Genomic DNA, 19,321 nt, shown 5'->3' with positions numbered 1-19,321 from the left:
GGTTTTGACCAAGTGAGGAACTGTGCACTGGTCATCTGCTTTGTGAAGAGGCAGGGCAGTCTGGCCTGTTACCACCACTGCTCGGAATGCCTCAGTAGAGAAGCCTAAGTTAAGGTAAACCCGATATACAAAAATCCAAACTTACAAAACAGATACATTAAGGGATAATTAATTGCATTACAAAAGGATTCTTTACAAAAGAATTCACCTCTGGGTTCCTTTAAATAGCCAGCTTCTCAAGTACAGTCAGGAAATGAGTTATAAAAACGTCCATGTACAACATCGGGAGCATGGCTGTCATGTGAGTTGAGGTACGCCTGTACTTTGGCCTTCCCGGCTGCGCAGAGGTTCAGGGGTGCAGAGAACATGATGGCAGAGGCTGCACAGCATCCTTAGCTGCTGGATGGCTAAGGGGCATGATCTCCCACAGGCAGCTGCCAACCTACTTGTGGGCCTGCGGTGAGAACATGGGAGGATAGGGCATTTCATAGGAGAGCTGTCCTTTCCCTTTCCAGGGCTCACCTGTTCCCTCACTGTGGAACTGTGTCACCTGTGAGGTTGATGAAGTCTAACTTTAGAACCCTCCCACCTCCCTCTTTAGTATCTCGGTGCCTACGTCCACCCCTGGGTTTTCTCAGACAATTAACTAATTGCTTGTTTTATCTAATTACAGCTTAGGGTGTTTTTGACTGGGTGGCTCTTGGTGGAAATGCAGGAATTCCATCCCAAAGTACCGCTGTGCCTTTCCAGTGATCCGTGGCTGTGACAGAGCTCCAGGGCATGGCACAGCGCCGCAAACTCATTGTAGGCATTCACATGGATTGGGGTGCCGCAGAGAGTACTGCGAAGATAAAGCAAATAACTGATAAACAAGGAAGTCTAGTCCTAAATGGTGCTCTGGGGTGGGAGGGGCTGTACGAAGGTGAATCAGCAGGTGTGTGCCCAAGTCTAAAAACTCTCCCAAAGGCTCTGCTCATTCATCCCCATGCTTGGGGCAGTCACAGTTCTAGAGCAGTGACTGGACCCCATGTGTCAGTCACCTGGGGGTGTTCGTTAACAAGAGGTCTCTAGCCCACCCTCTGGGGAAGGGTCCTGACGATCGGCATTTTAACGAGCTCCTGGATGACTCCGATCTACACTGACACTGAGAACTGAAGTTCAATAGTGGCCGTATTCCCTTCCCTTTCTGCAACTCTGAGCAGTTGCACACTGGGAAAGTTGTACACTAGGCAGAGGGAAACCGGGTTACTGATATCAACCTCATGGGGGCATTAATGGAGTCCAGGGGGAGAACTGGAGAGACCAAACCTGTTCATAGCTCCTGAGAGGGGAGTGGGTATGAGGCTGAGAGACTGACTTGGTTGTTACAAATACAGATATGAAAAACGGGGGTGGTGTGCAGGAGGGAGCATGTTCCTGAATGGTGAAGCTTGTGATATTCACAAGCTTGACATTCCCTTTGGGAATTCTCAGAGCTAAGAGACAGGTGACTGCCGATTTGAAAATGGCCTCGTCTGTGGTTTGCAGAATATTTTCAGTTAACTCACAGTGCCAGCTCACATATCCTGTACAGGCAATACGTAGGGATATTCCAGTTTCATCCTAAGGCCACAACCTTGCTTGCTTTTCTCTCTTTCTCTCTCTTTTACAAAAGGCACACACTAGAGTGGAGATGCTTAGTTAGATTAGAAGTATAGTACTATTCATTCTTTAGCTAAATTGCTTTTCTGGCCCCCGAGCTTTTGTTCTCAAACACTGCATATATTTTTAATGCTTCTTCAGTCTGTTCTCTGTTCCCACTCACCACATCCCAGTCCCCTTTCATAGTATCATGTAAACATATTCCTACTAAAGGTGGCTCAGGACGGTGTTGGAGAACCAGGACCTTCTCAGAAACACGGCTCTCGCCCTATCCAATTGATCCTTGGCCTGCTGTGACACTAATGAGGTCAGTTAACGTTTTAAGCACCCACCTTCCTGTTTCTAAGTTTCTCTAGCTCTGACCCTGTTGCCCATTCAGAACCCAGGAAGATATCTAGATTGACAGGTTGTATCAAAAGCCACAACTCTGGATAATCCTGTTCTGTACTAAGAAGAAAACCAACAACCAGGTACGAGTAGCAATTTTTTTTTTTTTTTTTTTATCTCTTGTTGATAGTGCAGAGAAAGGGCTAAAACCAGAAATATTACTGTGGCACCTGGTGAAAAGGTTAACAAGAACTGGGGTTGTGTGGTTATTCACAGATCCCTTGCATGGAGTTCACTCTTGACTAAGGTTCTTCTTGGAAAGACTGCTACCCTGGAGGCCTGGAGAGTGAGCTTGGGAAGAGCTGCTGATACTTTTTAGGCTGGGGAGAGCGAACTTGACCTCTAAGAAGACCTAGACCTCAGGTTCCCCACAACTTTGTCAGTAGTTACAAAAACGCATCACAAAGTGTTGGAGGAAGGCCAGGAACTGAGAAAGGGGAGCAGCGCGGTCACCTAGGACTCACAAGTCCGGTTTGTCCTTTGATACTCTTCCAGCTCCGTTTTCCTGCTCACAGCCAGCTGCAGCTCCTGCCGGATCACCTGGATCTGCTTCTCGAGCTCCGAGAGCTCCTGCATCACTGAGTTCCGAGCTCTGTTGAGGGAGTCTGCTTTCCCGTTGGTGGTCAGCGAGGCAGGGAGCTCTCTTCTCCTTGGAGGGAGAGGGATGTCCTGGTGGGTCCCGATGCCCAGCTGGTTTTGTCCTCCCTCATCACTGAAGACGTATTTTCGTCGGTTGTCATGACTCGGATTGGAAGTATTCCACACGGCGAGCTGACGGGGTCCCACAATGGACCTAGGAAACAAAGAGGCACTTTAGATTGACCCTCCGCTCTGTAGCTCTCAAAGTGTTGTTTCCAATCTGTTAAACCATTTCCTGTGTGAATAATATGGAGCTGGGTACGCATTCAGAGATGACTAACAAAGCCATGGACAGACTGCCCGCTAGATAGTATCATGGGGAAAAAAGGAGCCAATACAATTCTTGTCAACTGAAGTTCAAGGTCTTATCAAATCTTATGCTCTCCTGAAACTGAAATGGGTGTATCATCTGGAGGGCTGATAGACTATACTGTGGTACATTCTTTTATGAAGAGTGTTAGATGCCTTTTTATTCTCTTCCTGCTGGTGAGGCTCAGAAATCAGCACTGCCTTGAAACATTCTATGGCTAGAAAGATGGTGCTTTAGTAAAAGTGAGAATCCGTTTATTTAGCTGTTAAACTCTAAGCATGAGCCCGATGACAGATACTATAAGATGGCTCATCCTGACTTCTGCAGGACCACCCGATGTTTACTACTTGAGTTTGAGAAGAATAAAAGCATACAAGCTGCAGATTTCAGCAAAAAGTTTTCCATTACAGGGATGACTTTATGTGGGTTGAGACTGACAGCTCAGTTCTGAAGCTTAACAACAACAACAACAACAACAACAACAACAACAACAACAACACCAACACCAACACCAACACCAACACCACCACCACCAACAACAAACCAAGAAAGCCTCAAGTTCTTGCCGGGATACTGAAAGCCAAATAGAAATAGATTCGCAATCCTCTTTCAGGCTTGCGTTGAACCAGATACCACTATCTCAGAGAGATGGCTACAGACAGCCAGAGAGTTATTGCTGGCCAGGCACAGGAAGAGGGGGATCTGGTTTCTGAAATACACTCTGACAGCTGGATGCAATGAGAAGAGCTTCTTGCTACAAGAACAGATTAGAGCCCTAAGCAGCATAGCTACTGATTTCTTCTAGTCTTGTTGAAGGAGAAGGAGAATGAGAAGGATTATGACTACTTTTGCAATCTACCACAGGGCAAAACAAAATAGAAACACTCTATTAAGTCCATGTGCCTTTGTTCCTATCCATATAACTATGTCAAGACTTTATTCCTGGATTTTTACTTTCCAGGAAGAGAAAGGGAGAACCTGCAGGGGGAGGGGGAAAAGGAGGGATAATAAAGTCTTGATTCAGTTACATGGATGAGAACAAAAACACAAGAACTTTATAGGATGATTCTGTTTCATTTTTCCCTGCGGTAGATTGCAAAAGCGGTCATAATCTTTTGTTCTTCCTTTCATCCATGCCCCTCTGTAATGTGACTTTGCAGCTTGTCCTTATCAAGGGAGATTCAAGAGGGGTGGGGAAGCCTGCTCTTCCTCTCCTTTGAATTTAGTCTGGTCCCATGACTTGTTTTGGCCAACAGAAAGTGGCAGAAGTGGCAGGTGACAGTTCCAAGCCTAAACTTTTACAAAGCCTCAGATATTTCCACTGTGTGGCTCAGAACTCTGCTGCTGAGATCTGAACAAAGCCAGACTAGTCTGCTGGATAACAACAGACCATGGGGACAGAGTCTCTAGTCTTCCCAGTTGACCCTGCTGAGGCCATAATAGACCAGCCAGCCCTTAGCTGCTTTCCCCCTCCCTGCAAGCTGGCTGCAGACATATGAGCAAAGGTAGCCAAGATCAGCCAACTTTGGGCTAGATCACTAAACTGCATAGCTGACCCACAGATTCATAAGCAACTCGCTGTTGTTTTAAACATTAAGTACTGAGAGAATTTCTCACACAGGAAAAAGTAACTGATACGTGCCCCAGGCCACTAAAACACACAAACACATTCCAAACCACCCTGTATGTCTCATAGTTTATGTCTTATAGTTTAAGTCTCATATAAATGAGCAAGGGTCACCAGAGCTCAGCTTTCTTGTGCCCTGGGATGGGTAAAAATTCTATAGCTCCACTGGCCTTATACCTGGATCAGAGATGTGGTTAGAATTTTCCTTCTAGCCTTACACTTCCCTTTAATTTTTCCTTCAAATCATTTCCTATTGAGTTTCAATAATTTCAAAACGATCTTATTTGTGGTGTGTATTATGTGGTTTACAATTTTTGTGTATTTAGGGTGAAAGAGGAAAGGAGGTGTATTGGAAACCCAGTGGGATGAAGGATAGACCAAAAGTTATGTGAGATAACATGGTGAATAAACCAAGGACTATCTATAAATTCTCTTGCAATATCTACTTTTTTCTGCTTTAAATAAAAAAGGAGCAACATCTACTTTCATACCACGGCCCAAAATTTCTCCAAGCCTTTTCTCAAACCTATATGTTAGTAATTCATTCATCTATTGCTTTATTTATTCAATAAATATGGAGCACACAGGGGGGATGCCAAGTTGTAGCAGACATAGGTGTTTGCATAGATCTTCTTCCAGAAAGAAAAGAGGGAGAGAGAGTTTTCAAGGCAACAGAACTAACTCTAGTACCACAGAATGATTCATAGAGGGGAAAGCCTGGGAGTGGGGCATCTACACGTTTTCCTGGACTGTCCAGGAAACCACAGCAATCAGGTAAGTAGAGAGAGCCAATGTGGTTTTCTCCAGAACTTTGTACACGTATCTGGGAATATAATATAGAAGAATAAGCAAAAACTGGATTCCATGTCAAACTCTAATTACTAGCATCATAATTGCGATGATAGTTGACAGGTGGCTCTGGACCACCTATGAATGCAAGATGACAGATGCTGAGTGTCAGACTTGGTGTCTAATTGGAAGGAATGAGTGTGTTACATTGCTGGCCTCTACATTGCTTAGGTTGCATTTTGTATCAAACCCTTCCTCAGGCTTAGAATGTAATGTGACCAGTGTGTGAACCGTACTTAACACTAAAAAATGAGCAAAATGAGCTTCCCCAGAGCAGTTATGTAACATCAAGTTTCGATGTTCCACTAGACCATTCAGAAGAGACATGACAGCTATGGGACCACAAACACTTGCTGTGTTTGAAAGGTTACAGGTGGGTTGAGTTGTAGTTTGGGAAATGGCACAGGAAATGTGGGCCCGAGTTAAGCCATGAGGGCATGTTTTGCTTTAGCTCCTCCTCAAAGTAAGAGCTTCCAGAAAGAAATTCACCAAGAGAAGTGGGTAAGTTGAGTGAAAGACCCATTTGGTTCTCAATTTGGGCAGGAGAGATGTGAACAGGAATTACATCACGGTTGGAAGCGGGATTACTGGGCTTCCTGTTTCTATTACAGCTGGAAAACAAGTGCTTTGTCATTATGCGACGATGTCTTTGCTGCTATGTCTTCTTGTGTTCCTATGGTTAAAATTTTATGTCAAAAATAATTATAGAAGAAAATATATGCAATATGACAGAGAACAGCTGTGGCCTGATTAATCGATAGCTTGTTGCTGACAGCTCTGCAGTGCAGTACAGGGAGACCACAGACTGAGAGAGAGAGGGTGTGTGCCTGGAGAGAGAGGCTTTAAAGAGAGATAGGAAATGATTCTGACAAGCCAGATGCAGACTGGAGAGAAGGGGACAGCAGCAGTCCCAGGGGAGTTTCAAACAGTAAAAACGAATCATGTTTTTCACTCCTTTTTTCCTTTTCCTCTATTACGAATGAGAAGTATGAGTGTCAGGTTCAAAATTACCCAGAAAGCCAAGCTTTGAGCTGAGGATCTGCCGTAGATGACAGAGTTGCGTGGAGATAATGCCCTAAACTGAGGTTTCTGGGCATGTGAAAGAACCAGGAGGGCCGCCGTAGGCCGCATGCAGTAGAGGCCAACCAGGAACCAGATCCAAATGCTTCTGACATCTTTAGCCTCCATGAATGAGCCTCCATACCATGAAGGTATGATGTAGTAAGAGTGCTAGGAAATGGATTAAGCAGAACCCGTCTGTTGCATATTTCAACTATTCCTAGGAGTGCTGGAATGGAGTGGGGAATGAAAACATGCCAAAAATGCAATATCGCATGAAATTAATTACCTGCAGTATTCATTGGTTCTTACCTGTATTTTGCGCACAAGAGTAATTGCTAAAGCAGTTTTGTTTTCAGGGCTTTACATGTATTATCTCCTTTAATCCTTACGGCACCTCTAGGAAATAGGTACTCTTTTTATCTTAATTTCACAAATGAGGAAATCGAGGCATGGAGAGGTTAGATAAATAACTCGCCCCGGCCACGCCTGGCATAAGTGTCAGAGACAGGATTTGGACCCAGCAGCTTGACTCTGGAGAGCATAGCTGCACTTTCGACCATGGTGTAGATTGCCTAGACCGCACTCCAGTGTTCATATACGTGCAGATATGTTTTTTTTTTTTTTTTTTTGTCTGTTCTATTTCTATTTGAAACCACATCTATTTTTTACTGATCGTGTTTATCAGCAATTTGGTTCTAATTCAATCTGAATTATTTACACATAATTTCCCTCTTGAGCAGAGTCTCAGTTATATCTCTAAACTTTCATATTAACACATCTGAAGAAGCTTGGTACTGGCCTCTTCTTACCTCTTTTCCACACGTTTAGTCTTGAAACGTGGCTGCTTTTCCTCTACAAATGATGTGTTTAGTGCTCTATGTAATCTCTGGTGGAAAGAACAGATTCACACATGGAGATCGTTAGAAAACACAGTCGGGGACAAAGTACCGCCTGAGATTTAACAGTGTATCGCGCCACGGCAAACCTTGTCCACTATAAATATACTTCCAGAGATGCCTGAAAACAGATCAACATGCAGCCCCAAATTCCAAGAGAACAAGAATTCTAATTATAAATTACTATTCTACCTAAAGAGAAAACAAGTAATTTGACAGGAAACTTAGAAATGCTCAGGGTTGTAAAAACGTATGTGACATAAAGAAGAGCTATCATGACGAATGTGTGGCAAAGGGCCTTGTACAATTGCGAATGGGGTCAAAACTTAAGTCTGAACTTCTTAGCGGCCAAAACGTACAATGGAGAAGGTCAGTTGTCTGCGGAGTTCTCCTTAGGAGACCAAATACTTCCTAGGATCAAAGTAAGAAAAACAGGGTTCAAGTGTACCCAAATCAGTGATAGCCACCTACCTAGAAAAAAAGTACTGTGATAACAAAAGAAGAGGTCAGCATTACAGATGAATGAGCAAAAACAGCCCCGTGTTTTTGGATGGGGGCCATTGGGGACTTTGAGCTCATTTAATGGGTTTCAATTTTTGCAAGAAAAGAATCTGTAGGAAACAAATTTTGAACACTGTCTCCTCAGATTGTCACTATTAAGAGAAACCAGGTTAAAAACGATTCTATTGCTTCTGTTGCGAGCAGCAGTGGAGGGTTATATGAAAGGAAAGGACATTATAAGATAGCTTAATTTAAGGGCAAAGTGAATTAATGGGATAGAGAGAACTCCATCTTCAACACTGAGAGTGTCTATGCCTCTACCTTGAGCACATCGACACAGCCCTAGTTTTGCTAACTTGTCATTTGTCAGTGTGACTCGGTGCTCTGGATTCCTCCATTACTGGGAATTCTGAAGTTTGAGAATGTTGGAGCAATACACCTGTGGCACGCACCTGACTGGTGTGGAGCCAGTATTGCAGCCTAGATTTGTTCTTGATTCGTGGTAGCAGCAGCCTGTACACTATGTGCTCACCAATGGTTGTCAAGATGGACAGACCAAATCCGATGCACAGCAGCACGAAGAGTCCAGAGAAGTGTTTGATGCCCATTTGTAATGTCTGTGGCAAAACAGGAAAGGAATGCCCATGAATGTGATGCTCCACCTGGCCCCACACTTACTCATTCTTAGATGCAGATTCTTTTTTTTTCTTTTGGACCCAAAGAAAGCGGGAGAATGTCCCTCCCTGTGTGCTCTGCAAACCTCACTTTATACTACACTGTGAAAGAAATCCAGCCAGGACTGAGGGCTGCTGTGGAGCACAGTTCCTGGGATACTGCTCACATATTGATGGATGGTCCCTGGACTTGTGCAGAGGCCCTCAGTCTGGACCACACTACAGTCACTGGAGAGAGACTGAGAGATAGAACCCAAGAATGGAAACAATTTAATATATTAAAACATTGAATAGTTGTCAAGGAAAGAACCTCTTCTTTTAATTTTCTATTGCTTACATCCACATACTAATAGACAAATAGAAGTAGTTACTGTTTTTTTTTTTTAATTAGGCATTTGTGTACCAGATACCATACATGCACAGTATGATCTTACAATAACCCTGCAAGTTAAATATTATTATCTTCATTTCACATTTGAGGAAGTTGAGGCTCAGAGAGATTACCTTACCCAAAATCACACAGCTAATAAATGAGGGAGCCAGGCTTTGGATCCAGGTTGTGTCTGATGCCAAAGCCCGCATTGCTTTTCAAGCAAAACCATTTACAGATCACTTGTTATCTGAACTCTTACTGTCTATTCCCTATAACAACTTGCAAAAATTTTTATTCAGAACTCATCATTGGAATTGAAAACCCACTCTAATCTGCCCGTGAGCTCCAATGGAAATGTTTAAATTGTGTCTGAGCCTGAGTGATAAGATGTACAGCTGCAGCTGTAATTTGGCAGCTCGTCCCCTAGGACCACATGGAGTAAATGTGCTATGCATTGGATGTGTGCATCTGCCCCACATTGTCACGTGACGACTTGTTTTCTAATGCGGTGGAACTGGCTCAACTTGACACGTATCACTGGTCAGAGGAAGAAGAAGAGGAGCAATGAATATTCAACGTCGAATCTTTAAAATAAATTTAAGTGATGCAGAAAAAATGATGATTGCAGTTGCAAGTGACATAAGTAGAAACATCACATTCAGAAATGCAATCACAGCCTCATCTCATGTTTTCAAAATGAAAGCATAAATGAAAGCAAAGAAATGCACACAAACGTTAAAATTTTCTTTTCTTCATTCCATTGCTTCACCTGCAGCTTTATCTGATAGCCCACAGCCACACACTTTTGGGGGTTCAAGTGCCAAGGAGAGAAAACTGTCCCAGAATATAGGCAGGGACAAATCTCAGCCGTTTACTACTTCACTTAGTCCTTTGCGAGCTCACTTTAGCCTACCCAATCTCAGTTAACTATTTAATCAATAAGTAACCATTAAAAAATGGCCTTGCTTGCTTTTTTATTTTGCTAAATATTTACACTTAGGTTTCTTTAACATTTTATTGTTCATTTACATTAGTTTATGTCCATTGCACTGTACGGGAGAAGCATATTCTGTATATATACTCTACCCATGAATACCACTAATTAAGCACTAAAAAAATGGTGTTTTAAGTGCTTTATATTATTCAGAAATTCTTGGTAGATTGCCATATATAACAATCTATGTATTGTGCAACACCTATAAGTGTCCAAGAGTGTTTTATTGTTATCTAGGGAAACTAGTTGGGGTTTTGGATGAAGTGGGAATGCTTTATTTTTTTTCCCATTTAAAATAATGAAAGGAACTCCATCATCTGGAAATTCACTCGCCAACATTTCCAGGAACAGACTAGATTTAGATAAAGGGAGATGCCTGTACTATCAAATGTTCTGAGTGGTCTCTGTCCAGATCATCAGTGCTTCCAGTGACAGGTAGAGGCCGAGACCACCAATTTTGTTGCTACCCAAACCCTGCTTTGCATCTTGCTCAGATGTAGACACTTGAAACATCTGACACCTGGTTAGATAACTGACTAGTTCTCAAATCTCCAGCAAGAAATGCAGTTAAGGTATTTCGCTCATCATTTGCCTTCGGTGTTACTTGCTACATCTTGTGAACTACGCCTCCCCAGGCTCCAGGCCACATCAACACACAGAAACCACTCAATTTCTCTCGTCCTCTAAGGAGTGGTCTATACTTATTTTAATTCGTCTTTTACCAATTCTCTTCCAAACCCACTCCAACAAATCAGGCTTTTGTCTCTACCAATAACCTAGACAATACCTGTCAAAGCCATCAATGAGCTCCAAATTGCCAAATCCAAGAGTTGGTTTTCACCTTATTCATGTGTCAGCCTGAACTCTGTTGATTATTCAATCCTCTTTGATATATTTTCTTCACCTCTCTCTTCGTTATACTTCCTCTCCATCTTTCTGACCATAAACATTGGTAGGCCTTTAATCACTTAGCTACATCCACTTACTTACACAGACTCATGACTTTAAATACAAACTATGTGCCAATGATTTCCATATTTATATCTTCTCCAATTCCTGACTCAGCCTCTCTGCGTGGATATCTAATAGATATTTCGAACTTAACACGTCAATTAAAGTCCTAATTTCCCCCCTGAAACCTGCTCCTCACACAGTCTTTCTCATCTCAATGAATCCATCCTTTCAATTGCTCAGGCCAAAAACCTTACTGTGTCTGTAGATGTGGTGGAGCCTTACCTTTAAATATCTCCAGAATAGGATGACTTCCTATCACCTCCCCCAACCACCCTGGTCCAAGCCACCATCATCTCTCACCTAGACTACTGGAATCGCCTCCTAACTGGTTCCCTGGCCTCATCAGTCTGTCATCTACATAGCAGCCAGAATGACTCAAAATATCATGCCACTACTGCGCTCAGTGCTCAGCGATGGTTTTCTGTCTCATACAGAATAATGGCCCTATGTGAACGAGTCTCACACTTCCTAACTTTATATCCTTTTCTCACTTATTCAATCTGTCAGCTACGTGGGTGTCCTCATTCTTCCTTAAATCTATCGAGCAGGCGCACCTGCTGGAGGGTCTTCATTTTCTGTTCGCTCTGTCTGTAAACTCTTCCACCAGGAGTCAACATTGCTCCTTCCTTCATTTTCTTCAGGTGTCTGCTCAAATGTCACAGGTCAGTAACATCTACTCTAACCACTGTGGTTAAAAAGGCAAGTCCTGCCATCCTCTCTCCTTTCTTGGATATAATCTGTTCCTCTTACCTTGCTTTATTTTCCTCCTGACAGAGTACACGTTTGTTTATTGCCTCTTTCCTCCAGTAGAATGCAAGCTATGAGAGGCCAGGGATTTTGCCCATTTTGTTCAGTGCATACCCTGACTGCCTCAAACAGCGCCTAGCACTTAATAGATTTTCAATAAATAATTTTTGAATGAATAGATAAAAGCATATGAGAGCTAGAATCTATTTTGTACAATATAATTGTAAAACACACACACACACATGCACATACCATGCACACATATATATTTTCTCCCAATACTTTTGTATACGTCGGGAGATTTTTAGAATAATTCTGTGAGGGAGAAAGATAGAGATGATCATTCTCAACTGATGAGAAAACTAAAGCTCAAAGAACTCAGGAAACTTACACCATCAATCTGAGGACTTAATGTGGGAACCGGGAGGAAAAATATATTTACAATTAATAAAGTAATAATGTGAAGATCAGATGAAGTAATTCTGGCTGGCGTGTGCTGGAAGTGTATTGTATTGATTTTACTAGCTCAGGGCCCTTTCCTTGGGGAACTGCCCTTCCCCATTTCACGTGGCTTTGTTTGCTGTGTCTATCAATCACAGACTCTACACTGCTAGGTCACACCAGGTCAAGCATGTGACCCAAGGTAAGTCAATTTGCATTTGAATCAGAGACATTTGGCATTGAAAATGCTTGGAGCTGAGTCACTTCCAATGTAAGTGTCACAAAGACATAGTCCCTTACTTCCTGCCACTAACATCCCTGGAGTCCTGTGGTTCCTGAGGCATCAGTTACTCGCCTTCTTACATTAGAATAATGAGCTTCCCATTATTCTTTTGATAATCCCACTTTTCTTGCTTAAATTAATCTGTTGCTTACATCCAAAGAATCTGGCCTGATAGACTGCTTTAAAGGATTAAGCTCCTCTAGCACTGAGGTGTGAATATAACTGCTTTTGAGATAGACTTCATTTCTCATGCAGAACTCTGAAATGGATGTTTGTGATGTTCTAGGAAGATTTCTCTGGCAGGTGAGGCTCTGCCTTTCTTTGTGTGCTTCCAGACTCTTGGCCCATAGTAGGTGTTCAATAAATGCTTATTAATTGAAGTGCATACCGAAAAAGAAGAACTTAGTTACAATTACTCTCAAGATTTCTAGCCCCTATTTAAGTATTTTCCCCCAGAGCAAAATAACTACAAGAACCATGTGAAATCATTTTATTTTTTGGTGATCTAGTGTGTTTTAAACTTTGTGTGACCTCTTCTCTAAGTCTGCAAAGCCAAATCCTGGTGTTCTAAATAATTTCCTTTTTAATTAGAGAGCTGGGGTTGGGGAGGAATAATGTTTTTAGTGAGAGAGAGGTAAAGAAAAGAAAGGCTCTGGAGCTTCTAACATTTCGATAACTCCTAAATACTTAGCAGCAGGAAGAAGAAGAAGCAAATGCTGTTTCTAATTTTGAAGACCTTATTTCTACTTTATTTTTGCCACCTCACTATTCTGCTTGGAAGAGCAGTAGCTCAATGATATTTGCAGATTCATTATTGTATCTATACACAGAGCCCTTTACTGGGGAGGGATAGAAGATGGAGACTTGCATCAGGTGTGGGATTTCTAGGTACCAAGGGGAGTGACTCTGTCTGGCTAGAAAGAGTGAGGTAAGATTTTGTGATGTAATCATTTGGGATTTCTAGGGGGATGGGGTGGGGGGGTTGGTAAGAATTAACAACAACTGTAAAATAGGAGAAACAAGATAGTCACTCAGAGAATCTGGAATTTTCTCATCAATGAAGACGATTGAAAGATCACATTGAACCAAAGAAACAAAAGAGGAGATAGATGATTTGCAAAATCCAGGGAGACACTGCACAGGTGAAGTTAACAGTGCTCACACATTTGTCTGAATGAGCAAAATCATCCAGATGGACAGCGATCAGGGTCTGCCATCAGGGAACTGCCCATCACATCCCAGGCGCTGGGGGCTGGGGCCCTTCCATGTTCTCTAACCTGGAATCAGCTTCATGGTTCATCAGCTTGGCACTGTCCCTGTTGGTAAGGAGATTCTTCGACCCCCGGCCCCTGCTAGGCTTGAGCAACCATCTTTTAGTCTTGAACCATAACCCTTTTACTATATAAACAATTACTTTAATTTCTTTATTTTCTCTTCTGAATTATGACCATAGGCTTATCTATTTTCCAGAATTGTAAACATATAAAAATTATGCTTTTAAAAACACTTAACATTACTTTCTAAAAATTTATGGGTTTACACATTTTATTTGTTAATTTTAATGGCTTTATATTATCACCTACTCTTTTATCATAATTGACTTAACTAATCCCAAACTGTCAGGTGTTTTTCTTTAACATTATTTATTTACATATATGTGATAAATATCACTGCAATAAAAAAAAAGTGTGCATAGCACTTTTTTAAAAAATCATTTTTGAGTCTTTCTTTGAGACACATATTGCAAGGGGTGGGATTACCAGGTCAGATGATATAACCGTTGTGACTCCTCATGGTGTGTAAAACAGCTGATGAAAAGTGTAAAAAGCCTGATGCTCCCAGAGACACAGGAGACTCACATCCTCAGCAACCTTGTTTTATAATTAATCATTTTTTTTCCTTTTTAAAATGTTTTCATTTGTGTTTATTCAATTAGTGAGGCTAGTTTTCGATGTTCATTTTCCCGATCAATGTATGAATCGTATATTTATATCCTTTGCCCAAGTACACATCTCAGAAAAGTTTAGAAAAAAACTATTAACCCCTTTCCTAACGTGTTCCATGTGTCTCCGTTTTTGCTTTTTCTGTTAACTTTGTTTTGTTAGATATTTTTATACAGCAGTTTGGAATTTTATACAGTTGTGTTTGTGTTATTGTAAACTTCTGTTGTTTTAGTCGTTAGAAAATATCATTTATTGGGATAAATGTTTTACGACTAGTGGCTTTATTTTTGAAAAATAATGAACACTTGAGTCTATCTTGAGTTTTGTACTAAAGAGTGGAACACATTAGTCTCTCTTCGCTGACTTAATTTCATCCCTATGCTTCAAAGGTACTTTAGCAATAAAAGTCCACCCCTTACTGGGGTGGCCTGTGTTCCTTTATGCTAATTTTTATTTTTATTTTTAAAAAGTCTTCAGATCTTAAAAATATTGGCAAATAAAAAAATTGTAGAAATACCATGTAAAGCTAACAACAAAACAATGTATTTATGGATTAGATTTAGCTTATAAACTATCAGACTGTACCCTTTGATCTACATACTTTATTGCTGCTAGTGTCCCTTCAGTGTTATGGTTTTTCATTACAAATCAGCCAGTGCCTTTAAAAGCTGATGTATGATTTACTGTTATTCACACAGTTACCAGCCACTGGAATAGCTATGGTAGCCAATACAAAAGGAAAGGGGTCCAGTTCAGATTCTCAGCCTAATAGCCTGATTTCTCTATCACAATGCTACCTTGTCTTAAAAAACATCCAAGCCTCTCCAAGGCATGCAAAATAAATAAAACACTGTAGCCAGAAAAACTACCTACTTTATATCCTAACAGGGAGAATCAGTAGCAGAAGAATGGAATTTGTGATTTAAAAAAATCCCTGGAAAGTTTTTCTTTGAAAATTCTTCTAAAGCACGATAGAGTATAAACCAACTATTCTAAGGCCATATTTTTTCTACGTTTCGAAAAGAAAGAGGTGTTTAGTGGTTTTTGGGATTGCAACATATGGTAGAAAGCAGACACAACCCATTAATAAAGGATTCACTACAACATATTGTTACTGATCTCTATAGCCTCAAAGGATATTAGTTGCTGTTATTGGTTTAATCTAAATACTGTCACTTATTTTTCAAGATGAGATAAAAGTGGAAGATGATTTAAGACTGCCTTGCTTAATATGGTTTTTTTTGCAGTGCATAGAACCAACGAAGTGAGGCCACTTGACAAAAATTTTTCTTTTGTAAAAATTGAGGCTTGATTTAATTACATTAATAAGAATATCAGAAATAATTTCATGCAGGTAAATATAAGAACCATAAAAATAGGAGGCCTTGCAGTGAGGTGGAAAAGCTCAGCATTTGGGGGTCAAAAAATTTGATTCAAGTCCTCGCTTTGCCACTTGCCAGACAGGAGACCTTGATGAAGATTCTAGACCTCTACACAGCATCATCTACAAAACTGAGATGATGGCACCCACCTCACACTCTTGTTATGATGATTAAATGATACTACAAATGTAACAGTATCTGGGACAGTTGTTCAAGAAATGTTAACTATTATTTGTCACCCCCAAAAGTTGTACAGAACTAAATTTGTTGGCATCCAGCAACAGAGAGAAAAATCAAAGCATTCTAACTTGGCAGTAAATGTGATCTTTCTTCCTCAAAAGCCACATAATCAGATCTTTCCAGTTGCTCAAGCTAGAAACAGGCTCTTAGTTCTAGGTTATTGCCACATAGCCTTGGGTACAGCTGTAGTAAGTAGACTGATCGAGCAATTAGCTTGTTAATTCCAGCCATTCCAGAAGCTGAAATATTTTCCCATTTCTTGTTAAATTTGAACTTGTAATCCAAAATGCTTTAAACCCTGGGTCATAATTTTAAAATTTCCATATTTTACTGTGCACCTTGCAGAGTATACAAATAATGTCTCTTTTTTAGAGGTCATGCTGGCTAGCATTACCCATGCTCACTTTCCTCATGCAAAGTTTTCTCTGTAAAGTCAACCAGTTGGGGCAACAGTGAGAGAGTCTCTCTCTTTTACACTTTCTCCAGTCAAGAAGTCTGTTTTCCCTTTGCAATGAGGAGGTAGGAGGACCTTGACATTGTTTTCTTTCTGGATTAGAATTACACAAATGTCCAGTTAAGTTTAGAGTGTAGCTGAGTACTAAGGGTTCAGAAGGAATCAATAGGTCTTCTGTTTCACTTAATATATTTATATAATAGAATGGGATGGTGGGGAAGGGGAAGAAAATTAGTAGAATGAATCAACTGTGCTCTAGGCACTTTACATGTTTTACCTTTTTGAATCCTTAAAATAACCCTTGGATGGATCCTCATTTTAATTAGGAAGAATGACACAGAGAGGTTAAGTAACTTGCTCATGCTCACACAGCTAGTAAAAATTGACTGTGATAAAAACCCAGTTGTAAGTGAATCCAAACCTGGGTGTATCTGAGCCTGAGAGCTATGTTGCTCTCCAAAGGGGGTATGAATCATAGCACTACAGGGTTAGGGTCCTTTACTGATTATTAATACAGTTTTTAAAAAAACTGCACAGGAATTAAAAGGACAGGGACTCCTATTCTTTGTGGCTCCTAAGTAATCTATTAAATAACAAGTATGGCAGGGCGCCTTGATCGATGGGTGTCCTGAGAGTAATTAAATCTGTGGAGTTATTTTTCCTACTTTTGAGGGGCATGTGGTGGGAGTGTGTGTGAGTGTGTGTGTGTGTGTGTGTGTGTGTGTGTGTGTGTGTGTCTTAAGACTAGCTATCAGCTTCTTCAAAATAAGGGTAATAAATCTTGAAACAATCTTTCTTGTCCTGAGGAAAATTACCTGTTTTGTCTCTTGGCTAAGAATGTATAGGGAGAATATGTTTGACTGTCCTGGTGTTTTAGAGCCTTCAGCACATTCTATGGGGAATTGTCCACTGGGAGAAACAGGGCTGGTGTAACATGGCAGGCACTGGTGTGAAGTGGGACCTCGGAGAACTGGTAAAATTTAGGGTGCAGGTAGCGGTGTACTTACTGTTACACTGGCTCTCCTAAACAAACAAAACCAAACCAACTAAAACTTTGCCTTTTCTCCGTGACGAACTACCCCCACCATGGCTGATTTCAAGCGATCGACATGATGTCACTGAACACAGAGCTGAAGAGAGATGAACACACATCGGCCTTCACCCAGTGTGTATGGGCTCTCACCCAGCATACCTCCTTGGCTGCAGGTTTATTAGGATGTGAGGAACTCTGGGCTGAATGTTGCATTCGACAAACAGCTTCCTGCAATGAGAGAGCTCTCAGCTTCCCTGCCAGACCCCAGGTCTGATTTTCAAAACTAAGCTTAGTATGGACAGCATTCACCTCCTCTTACAGTGATGTGCTCACCTATCTCTGCGTCTTTTGACTACCAGGAGCAAAGCCACTTCAGCATCCTGGGGAGAGTCCACTGCCACCAGAATCTTCATGGCCTCTGCCCGTGGGAGGAAAGACTCTGAATCTGCCCCATTCTATCTAGCTGGGGTGGGGCTGAGAATTGGAGGTGAGAGCTTTCTGGAAAGTTCTTGCCCTATTTGGATAGAAGCCCCCTTAACTGAACTTAACACTAGGGTGGGCAGCCAACCCTGAAAACCCGCTGGCCACTGAGGCCGACAGCTGGGTTGGGCACTTAGTCCAGTCTTCGCATTTCTTACAAGAGCTCTGAGACCAGTTTCTGTTCAGGAGCTGGAGCAACGAGACAGAAGGAGCCTGCCTGGATTCCTAACCCTCTTGAGGGATTTCAGGGTACATCATGGGAAGTGGGCTGCAGCCTGGAAAAGGGAAAGATGGGTTTTTGCTGCCTAGAGAGAGGTGATTAAAAGATGCTCAGCCAAAAGAAATGTATTTATCCCTATTGCTATAATGGGAAGTTAACGTTTTGTCGAAATATACCTGAACACAAGTAAATGAAAACTGTTCACCTAACACCTGATTTGAATTGTACGTTCCCTGCCCCCCATATATAAGACCCATGAGAAGTAAGGCAGAAAAGTATATTTTCTTAGTTTTGAACTTTAGAAGTTCTTCACTCTTTACAGTTTGGTCTCTGAATCAAAACAAAGAAAAAGACATTTATAAAAGCCATTTCCTTGTCTTTCCGCACCAGGCTCCTTTGGGTATTAGTCTGAATCATTGAGAGAAGAATAGCTCTGAGTTGATCATAAATTTTGTGTCAGAACACGCGGCTTTATAGTCAGAAAGATGGTTGCCGGACATCTTGAGCTGATCTTGAAAGAGATGAGAGAAGAAAGTAAAAGTCGTTGTTGGGTGGTGCTCTTAAAAAAAGCTCACACAACTACCACCAGCTTCTTGTGGATCTCTAGGCCTCCAACTACAGCACTGAATTCCTCGAAGGATATTTTCCCATCGCCGTCTGTATCCAGGATGATGATGGTTTTGTCCACCAGCTGCTGTAACTGCCAGTCTTTCAGGTTGCCCCCTACCATCATCTTCAGCACCTGGAAGAGCTCCCCGTTGGAAATGTAGCCATCTTTATCTATGTCGTAAATGTTGAAAGCAAACCTTAGCTTCTGCTCCTTGTCCCCCTTGACACTAAACTGGGAGGTCCCCAAGATGAATTCCTTGAAGTCCACTTCTCCGTTGCCGTCGGTGTCAAAGACCTCGATCACTCGCTGCACCAACGGGTTCTGCTGCAGCTGGGACAGGGACAAGAACTCGTCCACGCTCAGAGTCCCCGAAGAGTCCAAGTCCAGCTTCTTAAAACTCTTGCTTAACCTTTTAATTTCATCGTTATCGAAGTGGGAGCACATCTCCTCCGGGTAACTGGCCTCATTCCCCATTGTGGACTCCGGGCACCGGCGAGCTGGGCGCGGCCAGGCTCGCGCGG

General features: G+C 41.7%; 2 protein-coding genes across 4 annotated transcripts in view; both read right to left on the bottom strand.

Moving 5' to 3' along the window:
* Positions 1 to 693: 693 nt before the first annotated feature.
* Positions 694 to 19,321, bottom strand: part of GRIN3A (glutamate ionotropic receptor NMDA type subunit 3A) — a 140,840-nt gene continuing 122,212 nt past the window's right edge. The window contains exons 7-10 of one of the 3 annotated variants that reach the window (XM_015589115.2): positions 8,365 to 8,529; positions 7,325 to 7,401; positions 2,493 to 2,821; positions 694 to 841 (exon numbers count right to left, since the gene is read on the bottom strand). In XM_015589115.2, the coding sequence (XP_015444601.1) occupies positions 813 to 841; positions 2,493 to 2,821; positions 7,325 to 7,401; positions 8,365 to 8,529 (600 nt within the window). In that variant the 3' untranslated portion in view covers positions 694 to 812. Of the gene's footprint in view, positions 842 to 2,112; positions 2,822 to 7,324; positions 7,402 to 8,364; positions 8,530 to 19,321 lie in introns of those variants that run through there. The other 2 variants (XM_025046565.1, XM_006911510.3) reach the window with 2 other exon arrangements.
* PPP3R2 (protein phosphatase 3 regulatory subunit B, beta) lies at positions 18,762 to 19,288 on the bottom strand. The gene has a single exon (XM_006911509.1). The coding sequence runs from the start codon at positions 19,272 to 19,274 to the stop codon at positions 18,762 to 18,764; it is 513 nt and encodes a 170-aa protein (XP_006911571.1). The 5' UTR covers positions 19,275 to 19,288.

This window comes from Pteropus alecto, unplaced genomic scaffold (genome assembly GCF_000325575.1).
Source record: "Pteropus alecto unplaced genomic scaffold, ASM32557v1 scaffold114, whole genome shotgun sequence".
Classification (NCBI taxonomy): Eukaryota; Metazoa; Chordata; class Mammalia; order Chiroptera; family Pteropodidae; genus Pteropus; species Pteropus alecto.
The sequence above is the reverse complement of the archived record's forward strand: the minus strand, read 5'-3'. Positions and strand labels throughout refer to the sequence as shown.